This window comes from Dermacentor albipictus, chromosome 3 (assembly GCF_038994185.2).
Source record: "Dermacentor albipictus isolate Rhodes 1998 colony chromosome 3, USDA_Dalb.pri_finalv2, whole genome shotgun sequence".
Lineage (NCBI taxonomy): Eukaryota > Metazoa > Arthropoda > Arachnida > Ixodida > Ixodidae > Dermacentor > Dermacentor albipictus.
The window spans coordinates 125,032,709-125,048,348 of record NC_091823.1 but is presented as its reverse complement, the minus strand read 5'-3'; the positions used below and the strand labels follow the sequence as shown (position 1 = coordinate 125,048,348).

The 15,640-nt window shown below is 47.8% G+C and overlaps 1 protein-coding gene across 1 annotated transcript in view; it reads right to left on the bottom strand.

The window, feature by feature from the left end:
• LOC135909443 (MAM and LDL-receptor class A domain-containing protein 1-like) overlaps positions 1-15,640 on the bottom strand; it is a 240,271-nt gene that overhangs the window by 208,503 nt on the left and 16,128 nt on the right. The window contains exons 4-6 of the mRNA XM_065441401.2: positions 9,694-9,784; positions 6,463-6,603; positions 997-1,155 (exon numbers count right to left, since the gene is read on the bottom strand). Coding sequence (XP_065297473.2) covers positions 997-1,155; positions 6,463-6,603; positions 9,694-9,784 — 391 coding nt within the window. The remainder of the gene's footprint in view (positions 1-996; positions 1,156-6,462; positions 6,604-9,693; positions 9,785-15,640) is intronic.

Below are 15,640 nucleotides of genomic sequence, written 5' to 3'. Positions count from 1 at the left end.
TCGCCAGATGATCTCCTGAAACTTGGTGAGTTTAGAGTGAAGTGGTGGTCTCGATCGTCTCGAGATTCTATAGTAGGTGGTGATGTCATTGTATGAAGCCAAAGCTTCTCTATTCGAAACATCCGGGTCGGAGACCTGTCCCGCCGATCAGTGGATGAATCATCGAGCATGTTGGTGGTCTCGTTCCCCGGGTTTTTCGATTTCACCGCGACCCACACAAGTTTGACGGGGCAAGTGAAAACCTCTTCGTCGTCATCGTCTTCCTCGCTTCCCGACTCAGGGGGAAGGTGAGAACGAGAAGAGAGAATGGGGGTGAAGCAGTGGCAGCGTCATAGGAGCTACGGTGCCACGAGAGAGCTTCTTTATGGCGACCTTGGAGTAGCTCTGAATCGTGGTGAAGCCTGCCGCTGCTGAAAGAGCGATGGCGGCCTCTTAGGCTTCCATTGCGTTGGGGGTTCTCAGTGAGCATGCTGTGCGTAAACGGGACTCGTAGTCCCGGTTTTGGGAAGAAAGAACACACTGATTGTACCGCTACACATAAAGATTACTGGGTCATGATACTACAGGACTTAGCTTCCATCTTTTTACCATTACACATAAAAAGATGAAAGCTAAGTCCTGCGGTATCATGACCCATTATTATCCCGAGGTGGACGAAGCTTCCAAAGCTGAGAACTTTTCTTTCCAATTAGCTCGTATATGATTCGTTTGTACGTTCATTCTACTTTCTGTTAGACGACTCTTTAACTTTCAAAGCGATGCCAGACAGTGTGACACCGGTAATGTAAAGGTAAAGTGTGCAGTTCCGTTTTTTGGGGCGAGCCTGAACCCGCGAACATCTCAACATACATCGTTATGCTCTGCTGCCTGGTTAACCGCTGTCTTTCAGTGTGGCTCCTCTTTAGTGGACATCACAGCATGTTATAAACGTTCAGTAATTATTTTTCGGAGTCATCTGTTCATTTTCTCTGTCCTTAGAAGAAGTATAATTCTCACCTTCCACTGTCGCACTAAGGAGGTACTGCTGGGGTTGACTGTTATGGTCAATGTAATAGTAGAACTGAAGGCAGTGTGGACTCTCCTGGCCAGGGATTGTTGGTGACGTCAGCACAGCCCGTGTGTAGTTACTCTTCGCGTGTATATATACCAGGCCACCTGCGCAGAAATCAAGCAAGCCAAATTATTATTTAAAAAATGGCGCGTATAGTGTTCAAGAACTGTATTTCACGAAGGAACTTACATACTCCTTTGTGTCCATATTTGTTCTCTGAGTAAAGCCGATTTTTTGAATCTTCGATTACGCCAAATACTGCCTCCTACAAATTCATATTCCAAAAGGATTACCTCGGTATTTTTTAGCCTTTAGTTCTTTAACAACAACCGAGTGGTAAAGTAGGGGTACTCTTCTCCGTCTGCTGAACGAATTACCCCGAATCATCAGAAGTCGAACGAGACGGCAAAAGTTTGCGAAGCAATCCTGAAAGCAAATTGGTAATGCTAGCTTTATTTTGGTTTTGCGGCAAAGCTCTACTTGACAATTTGTTATTGTTACCTTTAGTCGGTCATTTAGCGCTTTTGCAAGTCTACTCCTGTAGCAGTGATCTTTTAGGCTACAATCTCAGAAGTTCCTTGCGACGGGCTCTTTTAGAGGCATGTATTGGGCAACCAAGTCCTCCCGCAGCTGCACAGCTTCTGACGTTTCTCTGGCCAACATTTACTTAACGTTTTTGTGAAGCTAGTTACTCATCCAGGAGACGTCTTTTTCTGTTGTTGTTGTTGTGGTTGTAATACGGGCGTGCAACCAGACTGTAAAGCTGTGGAGCGGTAATTCGCGTAAATTTTGTACGACAACTAGTGACCTTGATCTTCAAACCAATTATTTTTCACTGAAGTTAGCTGTCTTTTCTATTCCAGCCCGTAGAATCGCGGTACGTAATTATACCGAAATAAATACTCCTTTTTTAAATATATCCATCTGCATTAGGTCTTCGATTCCATATTCGAAACTTGTTATTCCTACTCCAATCGTATTCGAAAAAGTTTACATTCGCCCACTTCTACAGTGATCTCATGAGAAGAAAAAAGGGCCCTAGAAAAGAGCGCCTCCTCCTCTTAAACTGTCTGTAAAGAAATACGTGCACATGTTACTTACTCAGTTTGTAGAAACTACCACATGCTTGTCCCCCCTAAAAGGGAACAATTAACAAATGTGTACTTTGAGAAATACGTAATATCTTAAAAGCTCGTAATACTGTATCGAGCGTCATAGACATTAGAGTGAGGTGATCACGTAGATAAAAATTTGCTGTCATCATGCAACCATAAAGTAAGGTATGATTACATTGCTCAGTAAAAATAAAATGGCAATTTAGCGCAAAGGGCAGAGCACTGACTGCGATGTCAAGGTATAGCATTGGGCTTGAACTCTTCGGGCGGTGTTTCAACTCTGCGAAATGTGAAATGCTGGCGGGAAAAGCACGCCAGATAACTGCTTCTCGGCAAAAGAAACAGCACCCTGGACGCTACCAAGAATCTCACAACACTAGCGCGATGAGCATAACCACCAGTGGCGTTGCAGGCGCCCCAACTTGATGGTGCACGAGATGAGACCAACGAAAAACCGTCGGCGTTAGTCAGCGCTAATTGAAGTATTAGACAACGTTAGCTTGATGGTTACTTTGCGTTCCGCTCAGACCAATCAATACGCACTGAAGAACCCGCCGTGGTTGCTCAGTGGCTATGGTGTTGGGCTGCTGAGCACGAGGTCGCGGGATCGAATCCCGGCCACGGCGGCTGCATTTCGATGGAGGCGAAATGCGAAAACACCCGTGTGCTTAGATTTAGGTGCACGTTAAAGAACCCCAGGTGGTCAAAATTTCCGGAATCCTCCACTACGGCGTGCCTCATAATCAGAAAGTGGTTTTGGCACGTAAAACCCCAAATATTATTATTATTATTACGCACTGAAGCTCACGAGAAATGCGTCTGCTTATAGCTTGCCTGTGCACAATACATATGCCATGGACGGAAGGCAGAATACTTGCCCTAGTTCCGCCAAGAATACCATTACGCGGAATGTTGATGATCCATTTCGCCTTGTGCTTCTTCGCGACAAGGCAAACTTCAAGTCTTTGGAGACCCTCTAACCTTCATGTGCAATCCGCACATGCGCGGCTCGTACGCGGAGCGGTCTGTAGCAGGACCACAGAAGAGGCGCTTCGAGCAATGTATCCGAATCTCATCCACAGCGATGGCTTCCAGGGAGCAGCGGAAAAGAGTCTCTAAGGTCATGCGTTCGCCTACTGGAAGTACCGAAAGTGACGTCATGGCCACCATTTCTTGAACGCTATCAAAATTGCTGTGGTGGCAACGAATCTTCCCGGCCCTAAACTATGGCGAAGGGCGTGAGGCATTAACAGGAAAAGGGTTGGAGAAAGTTGAACGAAATTTTATGCTGAGAGCGTTTTCCCTGTTCGCTGCCAGAAAGATGATTCCTCACCCCCCCCCCCCCCCCCGCCGTGTAGAAAGGTAGGCGCGGTGCTAATGAAGTGCTTTCTGCCACACTAACTGCATCAGTGTTTCTTTTTTTTACGTCGTCCTCCACGTATCAGCTGAAGTTGAGTGCGATCTAATCACACCTTCACAGGCCTGTGTTATTTCGCATATTGGGCCTCAAAACTACTTTAAACAACAATATGTCCACAAGTGAAGATACCACTCCTGTGTCTAGCTTGTATAGAGAGCATAGCTTTGTGCGCTCCCTTGCACATTGCTTTCAGACCTTGTGCTCTGTTCGTTTTATAACAGTGCGTACAAAGCAGAAGCTATGACGCCTAAGGTTTGTATTGTATGTCTTCCATAGCATATATTTGGAGCCTATGACTTCTTGTTTATTCAAATTGCGTTAACAACGTCTGATGGAAATTTTGCTGGCTTTTTTTTCTTCGCATAATATGCGGTATGTAATACCTTGGTTGTTTACTCTTTCATTATTCTGGTGTTCACGTCTGTTCCTTTATCTTGCTGTGGCTGCCACTTTGAGTGCTACGCTCTTCGTCAAGCATATTCACTGCTTTAGCCGTATCCCTTGGGGCTTACAATAATCGAAGGACCAGTAAAAATAGATATTTGTAAAGGCTACGCATAATAGCCATTAGGGAGTTAACGTCCGTCACTTGTAAGCGGATCTGTACGTAAGATATTCCAGCTCCTTCTTGCCCGTCAACTTTCGTAGAAATGGCACCAACATTATCTTGTTGGTTGTGTTGTAAGAGACGACGAAAAGCACACCTGAAATGTTTTCGTAATTAGGCTTTGACGTGAAAATAAAGATGGACCATCACAATGCAACCTAACACGCATTGTTACTTTCACTCCCCTTCCCTCTTCCTCACTGCAGAGTTGTAGAACAAGGCCGAACTAATAGCTCATGAAGATCTCTCTGTCCTTCTTCTCAATAAATTCTATCTGTCTATTGTTACGCCTTAATTTATGTTTTTAAGTCAGAAAAATACTTTTTAAGGACAATAAAAAAGCGGAGACGCCTTTCTCCACCTACGAGACATCTTTCCTTTAACATTCACTAGGCGGTTCAAAGAAAAAAAATAGAGTTTTATGTCAGTAACGTACACATAGGCAATAATAACTCACTTGTTTCATTATGGGGCTCAGCAGCCTTTAGGTATAATAGATATATAGAACTCATTTGTAGACAACGAAGAATCGTAATATCTAATGGATACATGTGGTGTTTCTAGACTCGTTAAAGACGCTTGAAACAAGTTTCTTACTTTTTGAGCCTCTCGGAATTTCGGTGATATACTAGCAAACTGAGCAAACCTCCCTGTCCATCACATATTTGTATAATGCTTTAAGAATGCTGTGACTTTCCTTTATAACGTAACATTACCATGGTGATTTCCCGTTGCAATGGTAATTCCCTTTCGCATCAACCTAAGCTGCGTCGCAAATTCAGTGCATGTTCCGAGCTGGCCTCTTTCCGTGATAGTAACTTGCTTTGAGGAAGAGAGCAGAAAACGATAAGGCACGCAGAACAATAATGACCCTGTACTCGGGACAGCTTTCTGTGGCAATGAAAGGAAAACAGGGGGGGGGGGGAGTGGTGCTTCTGGACATGTGTTACTCAGCCAAGTATTCTGATAGCATTCGACAACACTTTTCTTGCTCAAAACAGATACGGAATCAGTGCAACCTTGCAGCTGCAACGATCTCGCAATCGCCCAAACGCGCGAGAGAAAAGCAGGAAAATAGGTGAAATTCCACACTCAGTGGTGTATTTTGCCTTAGTTTGGTCGTGTAAATCGGGAGTTTTGTCTTCTCTTCCCCACCTTAAACAGGGGCGAATGAGAATGTGGGACTTAGAAATGCAAAACAACTCTTCGCGCATTGGGAGTCAAGGTCATAGCCAGGTCGCACGCAGTGACGTGCCAATATTCTCACCGAAAGATTTTCGGTTGATTCCGGCGATAATTAAGCTCGGAAAGCCACCGGACGTAGTGCAAGCAAACACTGTATGTATAGAGTGTGAACTAATGTGGCCCACGGTGGCTTTTGATGCAAGTGAGCACACAGGTGAGATCTGAGATCAACATGTCCTTGTCATGCTGTCGTCGTCATTCAACCGTCATGATTTTATTGCCTTCATGACATTGTGTTCACTCCTTTGTTGCCGTGTCATCGTCATCTTCCCGCCGTTTTTACTGTGTTGCTGTCACTACGTTGTTATATCGTCATTAACACGTCATCTTCCCACCGTCGTAATGCCAATATCAAAATGCAGTCAGAGTTCTTCCGTCGTCGTCATTTTATTTTATTCATTGCACTGTTGTCAACGCACTGTCGTCATGTCCTTGTCCTTACGCCATCACCGTGGTTCAACATTCGTCATTCCTTTGACGTCATGCCATCGTCATCATGCCGTCTTCGTCATACAGTCATCGTCGCACCATTGTAGTCATGTGGTCGTTTTAACATCGTAACCAGATTGGCATCGCACAAGCATCGGCGTCGCGTCGTCGTCTCGCCGTTGTCGTGACGTCATTGTCGTCACTCAGCCGTCATCTCCTCATGGTCGCCATGGTGTCCTTGCCAACACATTGTCGTCATACTATGACCGTCACGCAGCTATTGTCAAACCATTCTCGTCGTGCCGCAGTATTCTCTCTAGCATCCTCATATTATGGTTGTCATGTAGTCCTTATAAAACCATCGTCGCCAAACTATTGTCGCCACTCTTCGCACCTATTTGCGTGGTCTACACCTCATACAAATACTCGGTATGACATAGGTAATCAACAATGATGTTTTCGGCGTTAATCATTCATAAGCGCTTTTATGCGTGCGCATGTTCTGCCTCCGTAGCGTCCTCTTCACTGCCACAGAAAGTTGTCCGCGAGTATAAGAAATCATTTAAAAAATAGCTTTAGCGAGAAGTTTTCTAACCGCTGTCTGTGTTTGTTGAATAGTCTACTCCGTGAAAGGGCTGTCGATGCACGCCTGCATACTGCCATGTTTCGCTGCCGTTTCCCAGGCTATATCCACACGTTTCATCCCAGTCGAAGTCGCAGGAACCGCTCGGGCGCTCTGAAACGAAATCGACAAAAGGTTACAAACAGTGAGAGAAAAATGAATAAAAGAAACTAAATTCATGCCAACTATAAAATCTTCCAAATTTTCTGTTCAGGGCAATAGGGGTCTACAAACTCGCGGGAGAGAATATGATATCCAGCCACCACAGCTCTGCAATGTCTTTCACTTCGATCGTTTCCCACAATACTCTTGAACTCGTTCCCTATAGCCCTAAACAAGGAAAGTTTTTCCAAATACACTTTGGAAAAAATTCCCATGTTTTTCCAAAATGTATTTCTTTTTGTAAGTATTGTGTCCCTGGTTTTTGTCTCTAGTGCGAGAACAACTACAAGGACAAACCAGCAAAAATTTCCTCCGTCGACGTCGCCATGAGGTTGCGTATACAATTCTAGTGCGATAAGATCCTATCGTGCGCCTTTATACTGTAGGCACGAGAGGTAGAATCCCATGGTGAGCTGACAAGAATGGTGGTTTGATGCACTCCGTCTTCCTGCTCGCGCAGTGTTGTGCGCGCAAGAGATGGAAGGCGAGGTGAGTGCTCTGTAACGTGATTAAGCACATGCTAGGGGGGGGGGCGGTCAGGTGAGCACGTGTCGCCTGTTTTAGCGCGGTCTCTGCTGCGTATTGCATGGCTGAGTGCGGCCCCGCGCAACTCATTTTAGAATTAATCTGCGGTGGGTGCAACTCGACCGGGGGACGGGGGGAGGGGACGAGCCGCGGTAGCTTTTGGTTTCATGTGCGCTTTGCTATTGCCTGCCTAGTGCTCGAGGTCGCGCAATCTCAAACTTCGGGCACACATTTATGCTGTAGAGACAAAACGAAACATTCGCTCGACACTTCTGCGACTTTTGATCCCGGCAGCGTTGTGACATTGAGAATTCGGGGTTGTCAAGTGAGACCTGTTGAAGTTTGCTTGTACGGGCCTGACACCATACTTATTATTTATTAGTAAGCGAATGTTTACTGTAACTTACACAGCCGCTAAAACTGCCACCCTGACGTCACAAAGTTGTCTAGTACTCCGGTGTTGCAATCAATTTGTCACTTTTCGGGGGAAACTGGCTTGTTATTCTTTTTGGCGAATGATTAGGGTGAGCACTGATTAAGATGCACTATACCACAAAGTGGCACATGCCTCTTTCACGTGTTTTGAAATGGTTCGTATTTTATTTATCTGTTCGGTATATTATAAGAAGTCTCATTGCAGTGTTCTCGCTACGGCACCTCTTGCTCTGTAGTGCACGGCGTTGGTATGTTTTACAAATTTACACTCCACAAGCTAAAACTGAGAGTAAGAGAGAGAGAGAGAGAGACAGAGAAAGGGAGACTTTTGATAAAATCTGAATAGGTTTTCCTCACGGAAACGCATTACGCGGGCTTCCCAGTTAACGCGACCATAAATGAATTAATCTCGGAAGTGTGTGTCCACTGAATTCAATAGGTGTGAGTTTAAAACATTATTCGTCGTTGCGAGTTTGCAGGTTGTGTGATCTCTGAAGTAATCATACGAATAAGAATGGGCTGGGGTGCATTTGGCAGGCATTCTCAAATCATGAACAGCAGATTGCCATTATCCCTCAAGAGAAAAGTGTATAACAGCTGCGTCTTACCAGTACTAACGTATCGGGCAGAAACCTGGAGGTTTACTAAGAGGGTTCTACTTATATTGGGGATGAATCAACAAGCTATGCAAAGAAGAATGATAGGTGTAACGTTAAGGGATAAGAAAAGAGCAGACTGGGTGAGGGAACAAACACGAGTTAACGACATCCTTGCTGAAATCAAGAAGAAATGGGCATGGACAGGACATGTGATGAGGAGGGAAAATAAGCGATGGTCATTAAGGGTTACGAACTGGATTCCAAGGGAAAGGAAGCGTAGCAGGGGACGGCAGAAAGTGAGGTGGGCGGATGAGATTAAGAAGTTTGCAGGGACAACATGGCCACAATTTGTACACGACCGGGGTAGTTGGAGAAGTATGGGAGAGGCCTTTGCCCTGCAGTGGGCGTAACCAGGTGATGATGATGATGATAATGATGATGATGATGATGTTGTTTTCGTGTGACTGTGATGGCCAACGGGCTTGGCGTCCGACGATTGGACCAGCATTCTACACCTAAAGCTTTCGTCGGCCTTCAAATAATGTATGCCCTGTGCAGGGGTGCGATTTCGACAACCGTACGGCTGGCCATTTCCTGCATCGCTTTCCGCGCTAAAAGCTCGAAACGCCCATCAAGTCGAATGGCGGAACATTTGCTCTAAAGGCAGTCCAACAAAGCAAATTTTGCGCCTTCGAAAACAAAATGACGTCAGTTCTGTTTTAACGGATGTGCCGTCACATTATTTTTTTCTTTCGCCCGATGCCGTTTTCTACCGTCCTCCAGCGCTTGATCATGCTCGGCGATCCGCTTGCTCTGCCTCAGTATTCGTGTAGCACTGAATTATACCGCTAGTCACGTTTCCTTGTGAACAGCGCGCAAAACCGTGCGCTGCGCGAACGAGGCAACAGCTCGTGCGTAATGCCGTCGGCAGACAAAAAGAAAGCGAGGATAAAAAAAAATGAAGGCGGGGCCTGTGACGTATGCATCACGCGTCCTCGAGGTCCGGTATGAGAGAACGCAAGGAAGAAATATCGCTTGCGTAGACTAGATGGCGCAAGTGGAGAGAGCGTCTTGCTTCGCAGCGGACGCCTCTTTCGGGGGAAATCATTGGTTCGCGGCACTGAAATATTTCTATCTCGGCTATTAATGAGCCGATTTTTAAAAAAAAATCAAGTTCAAATCAAATCAAGCAAGTTGTTACGCTCCCTAGAGGGCACGTAACAACTTGCAGCGTATAACCAAAATGTGCTATGGGGCTGCTGAGGGGCACTTTAAGAAGTCACGTTAGTTTTGTAATTTTTTTAATACCCAGAAAATTCGGACCACCTGTCAAACTGTATCAGGTCCCTTTATAACACCACGAACATCAATAGAACGGCTGTCACTCTTGCCGGTTCTATTCTATTCCTTGCTCTTTGGAGAGGCTTCCCTCGATGGAAAGGATCAATATATGCATCTAAATAAATGAATAAATTCAACTTACCAGGTGCACATTCCTGGCTTTCCACATTTAAGTCGTCCAACGCGAAGACGCTTCTCTCGGGGGAACGTTGGACGTGCAGGCGAATCATTATCTGCAAATATTGAGACGATAACAAATCAGTTCTGAAATGTAGACAAATGTCCTGTGAGACATTCGTAAAGTGACCACGTAAATGTTGCTTTTTGGTACTTTCTGATCTGGAGGTTTCGAGGTGCTGAACTACAAAAGCCGGTTTCATGTTACACCGAAGGGAAACGTATGCACCGCTGGAAATTTCAACTACAGTGACCGGCCGTATGGTAGCAATTGTGAAGGGACATTCGATGAAATATTATGTGTATTTCTGAATTACACTTCTGGAAAGCAAGGTGCGTCAGGTATACAGAACCCAAAGCCTGGCTTCCGAGAAATTGACCTGACGGCGAAAGACTGGCGCTCCTGATTGAGGAAAAGCAAACCATCTCCGCCAACGATAGAGTTCGCAGCTTCGAAAGGACACGTAAACAAAAATATTGCGAAATCAAACGAATCGCTTGCGTTGTCGGCGCCGGTATTTATGTACCAAATCTAAGAATTGAAACGTGGCATTCTCTTACTGCGCAGGCTATACTATAGGCCAAGAAGCTCCAAACAGTATAAGTCTAGTCTGACGCTGCATTCAGACAAGACTTCATGAGTGAGTAAGTGAAAAACATTATTAGCTCTAGATTGGTTGGTCTTCTGCGGTCTTCAGATGGAATCATCCATCTTCTAGCGCGACGGTCAGTTGCCCTTAGTCCAGGGCTCCGCTGGATGCTGCTGCCAGTTGTGCTCGCCGAAGCAGACCTTCTTGGTCGACCTGGCGATCGCTGGAGAGCACTCCCTCCCATTGCTCCGCACTCGGGTTTGGTATAACGGGTACCACGTCTATCTTCTGGCATGCCCACGTTATGTGGTACAGCGTGGGTGTTTCGTGGCACCATGGGCATTTGTCATTGTATTGTGTGGGATAAATGTTGCTGAGTACGTTTAGGTTCGGGTACGAGCCCGTTTGTAGCTGCCTCCACGCGACAGAGTCCTCTCTGCTGAGGGAGTTGTGCGGTGGTGGATACCGCTTTCTGCAGCCCTTGTAGTAATTTAGTATCGCCGAATAGTCTTGGGGTACAGGTTCGGTCTCCTCGAGGTCGCCTACGTTGGATGCTCGGTAATAAGTATACCCTCGAGCTATCCTGTCCGCCTCTTGGTTCCCTGCCACTCCCGTGTGTCCCGGCGCCCATACTATAGTATGCCTATTTCGTTCTTCTTTTGTTTGTCGTGCTGTTATGTGGTCTCCGGAGCGGCGTATGCGGAGCGCTACGTGCCCTGTTCTGCCGCATAGGTAGTTGCGGCACGCTGTTTGCGAGTCTGTAATGATTGTTAGAGACCGTTTAGACCAATATCCCTCCGCTGCCGCTAGAGCGACGGCCGCTTCTTCAGCCTCGACTATCGTACAGCCTTGTAGTGATGCGCTGGTTATCTCGCGTAGGTTCGAATCAATCACCGTTGCTACAGCGTTGCTGTTGCTATGCCCAGCTGCTCTGGCGTATGTGGCTGCGTCCACGTATACCGTCGTTTCTTGGGGTGCTAGTGTCTTTTGAAGGTATTCAGCCCTCGCTTCTCTGCCTGCTTTGTGTAGGTTGGGATCGATGTTCCGGGGTATGGGCGCTACATTTAGTGTGTTGCGATACTCGTCCGCAATTGTTTCGGTCCTCTGTATTTCTTGAAGTTGATCGGCGCAGCCTAGTTTCTTCAGGAGCTCCCTGCCAGATGGGGTCTGCTGTAGTCTGCGTTGTTGGGAGACTAGTTGCGCCTCTTTCAATTCGTCGAAGGTGTTGTGTAGTCCTAAGGCTAGGAGCTTTTCGGTAGAGGTGTTGTGGGGAAGGTGGAGTGCGGTTTTGTAGGCTTTGCATAGAATCGCGTTCGCCTGTTGTACCTCACTCTTGATGGGATTGTAGAATGGAAGGCGGTATGCCACTCGGCTGACGACCAAGCTTGTGACCAGCTTGAGTGTGTCCTCCTCTCGCATGCCATGGCGTCTGTGTGAGATGCGCGTGATCATGCGGGCCACTTGTAGGGTGGATGCCTTGAGTAGGGCGAGGGTGTGGGTGCAGCGTTGGTTTGACTGTATCCACATCCCCAGGATTCTGATGAGCGTCTTTTCCGGTATCGGCTTCCCCTCGAGGTAGACCTTGAGCTTTAACTCGTCGCTGGTGGGGACTGTGCGGTTTTGCTTTCATCTCCAAACTCTCAGGAGCTCGGACTTCTCAGTGGAGCAGGCTAGCCCTCTTGTTCTGACGTAGTCCTCTACGCAGGTGGCTGCCTCTTGTAACTTCTCTTCTTTCTGTCTGAGCGAGCCTGTGTTAACCCAGATGGTGATGTCGTCGGCATACATGGCGTGGTGTATGCCGTCGATTTCTTTTAACTGTTTTGCCAAGCCAATCATTGCTATGTTGAAAAGCGTGGGGGAGATGACCGACCCTTGAGGCGTCCCTTTGTTTGGAGTAAGGAACTTCTCTGATCGGAGCCCTCCGATCTTCCATCCTCCGATCCTCCGAGCTTCGTGGCTTACATTGTCAAAAGCCCCCTTGATATCCAATGCCATTATTATATTCTCCCCGCTCCTGGGGACGTTCCCGAGTACTTCTTCTTTGATTTGAAGTAGTACGTCTTGGGTCGATAGTTTTGCTCTGAATCCAAACATGCTGTGGGGATACAGTTCGTTGTCCTCCATGTACTGTTGTAGTCTCAGCGTCACCACTCGTTCGTACAGTTTTCCCAGGCACGATGTGAGCGAGATCGGTCTGAGGTTCTCAATTTGCAGTTTCTTGCCTGGTTTAGGAATCATCACTACCTCCGCATGCTTCCACTCCTCGGGAACGGTCTCAGCTTCCCAGTGTTTGTTGAGAAAGTCGGTTAATTCTGCGACTAACTCTTCACTGAGGTTGCGGATGAGTGCGTTATTTATCTTGTCTGCACCCGCGGCCGTGTTTCTGGTTGTGTTTCGAATCGCTGCGTAGACCTCTTCTCGCGTGATGGGTCTGTCCAGGTTAACGTTTTCTCTGCCTCGGTAGCGCTCTGCGTAAGCTGCTGGGTTTGTGTCCCCGAAGCATTTAACGCGTACCTTCTCCAGGAATTCCGAGTCTGGTCCCTCGAACTATTGGATGAACCGGTAGATGGTTTTGTTGTTTTCTGCCTTGGTCTTGGTCGGATCTATGAGAGCCTTGAGGATATGCCATGTCCTCGCTGTGTTCAAAGTTCCGTTGAGGGAGCCGCTGAATTGCTGCCAATTTTGCCTTGCCAATTGCGCCGCGTACTCCTTTACTTTCGCTGTGACTTCTGCGATCTTTATCTTTAGCTTCCTCTTGTATTTTTGTTTCTTCCACCTCTTGGTGAGCCTGCGTCTAGCTTTCCACAGCTTGAGCAGTCTGGCGTCTACCTCGGGCGTCTGCGTCGTTCGCGCGATTTCTTTGGTGTACTTGCGCTGTTTTTCAATGAGCATTTTCCCCCACTCTTCTATCGATTGGATCCCGTTCTCGGCGAGATTCCTATCGCATGCCTCTCGAAAAGCGCTCCAGTTCGTAATTTTTGCCGATCCCAGCTGACGCCTTAGCCTGTCCGAAGTTACTTGCGTCTTGAGTATGTAGTGGTCACTACCTAGGTTCTCTAACAGGTTCTCCCACACTGCTTGTTCCGCTCCTCGTATGAACCTGAGGTCGGGGCAGGTGTAGGTACTAACGCTGTTTCCGATTCTGGTTGGAGTGTCTGGGTCTGTGAGGAGGTTGCAGTCGGTGTTCTCTGCTGCCTCCACTAGCGTTTTGCCTTTTGGGTTTGCTGTTTGGTATCCCCAGCTTTTGTCCATGGCGTTAAAGTCTCCTAGGATGATTATCGTGCTGTCTTTCGCTAGTTTGCGTGCGCCATGAAAAAGCTCGTAGAATTTTGCCTTCCTCGGTTTCGGGGGGCTGTATGCATTTACAATAAATATGCTGCCCCTCTTTCTTTTCTTCTTAGGTATAATTTCTGCAATCATGTGCTCTACGTCGGTGTCGGCTATCCTGTCGTGGCTTATGGCGATGAGTGCCTTGCTGACTAGGGTTGCCGTTCGTCCTTGCTCTTGAGTCTCGTAACACGTGTATCCGCCGAGTGTTGGTGTCGTGCCCGTCTCTTGAAGCGATATGATGTCAGGCGGTGTTTGTTGCGTGTGAATGTATTGTTGGAGGAGGCCCTGCTTCTTACGGTAGCCTCTGAAGTTCCATTGCCATATATCTAATACCCCTGTTACACGGGCACTTGCAACGGCCGTTAACGCGAACGGCAGTTGAACGCCGTAACGGCAGTGGGAACGGAACGGTGGTGGCAGCGCTCACACGGCACTTTCCATGCTCAGTCGGTTCACTTCCGTTTCGACGATTGATCACGTGACTCTTGAACTTTTTACCTCGCCAACTCTAAAAAAAATTTTGTTTCTCCAATTATTTTCTGCGCTACATGCTGTACAATGTGTTTGTTTAACTATTTGCAAAAGTTGTTTGCAAAACTAGCGAAGGAGCTCAATTAGCTGATCCAATCCGATCCATGGCGTTGCAAAATGGCTGCGTTTGTTGTGGTTTCAACGTGGTGAAGCGTCCCATTTCACGTTTCATCGCTTGTACTAACCGCAGCTTCACTGTGCATATCCTTTTTTCTTTCGTACCGCGAGTGACCGTCTGCGCGATTCAGCAGGTGCAGTGTTGAACGTGGTACGACTTTGCGACGCGCACCCCAGAACAGCCGCGAAATGGCGGATAGCCGGCCACCTTATGATTGCGACCGTGATTGTCCACCCGATTTGCTTCTCCTGGTTGCGCACTACGAGCAAAGCGCTTTTGCGCCGGCGCGCTCACCTGAAGCGCGGACACGTTGCTGCTGGGGCCTGCCATCTTGTCTACTGCACGACGAAACGGACGGAAGCGGCGGCGCAACGGAGACCGGCGAGCTCCGTTGATTTCAATCGCCGTTGGATTTCCAACGGCGCTCGCGCAGCCGTGTAACTCCGCCTAACGGCCGTTAAGGCCAACTGCCGTTTTCCTTAACGGCCGTTAAAGTGCCCGTGTAACAGGGGTATAAGGTTTCTTGCTTGCGTAAAGTTGTACTGGCCATGTTTAAGCCTCGGTGTTGTTTGCGGATGTGTCGGCGAGGGATACTAGCGCGAGGCGGTGGTAGGCCTTCTCTCTAATGTTCTCGGTAAACTTCTGCTTGCGGATGCTGCTCCGGAGCTCTGTGACTTGTAATTGCACTTGCTGCATTTGTTGCTGCTGTTGCTGCATCATCTGCTGCATCCTTTGCTGAATCTCTGCTTTAAACGTGGCGAAATCCTCGTTGCCTGCTTGCCATGGGGCTTGGGTTTGTACGGTCTGTGGCTGCGGAGGGCTGTTCGACCTAAGGTCTGGCACTGCCTTCGTTAGCTGTGCTATTTGGCGTTCTAGCTCTTTCTGCCTAGCGCGTGAAAGCTCTAATTCGCGTCTCAGCGCTATTTTCTCTGCGTCCTCCTGTCTAGGCTGTTCGCGGTTGCTGTTTGTGTTGTTCTTTTCATTAGCTACCACACCCGAGTGCGGAGCAAACCAAGGGTTTTCGGCTCCCCAGCTCACCTTGACGCCGCCGCTCTTTCGGGTAGGCTCGTTCTTCATCTTCTTCTTCTGCTGCTGCTGCTGCTGCAGCTGGCTCCCTCCCTTAATGGCCAGGGGCGGCAGGGGCGGGATGAACCGTGAGCGGCTCCGTGAACGGCTCCGCGACGCCCGGGATCTCGAACGGCTCCGCGAAGTCTCCCCCTCCGAGCTGAACCATCTCGGCTTCTTGCCGCAGTCGTCCCGGCTCCGACGTCTGCTCTCGCGTCCACCGCCGTTGTTGCCACTGTTGGCCTTTCCTCGCAGGTCCCTGGCTTTCTTTAGTCGGT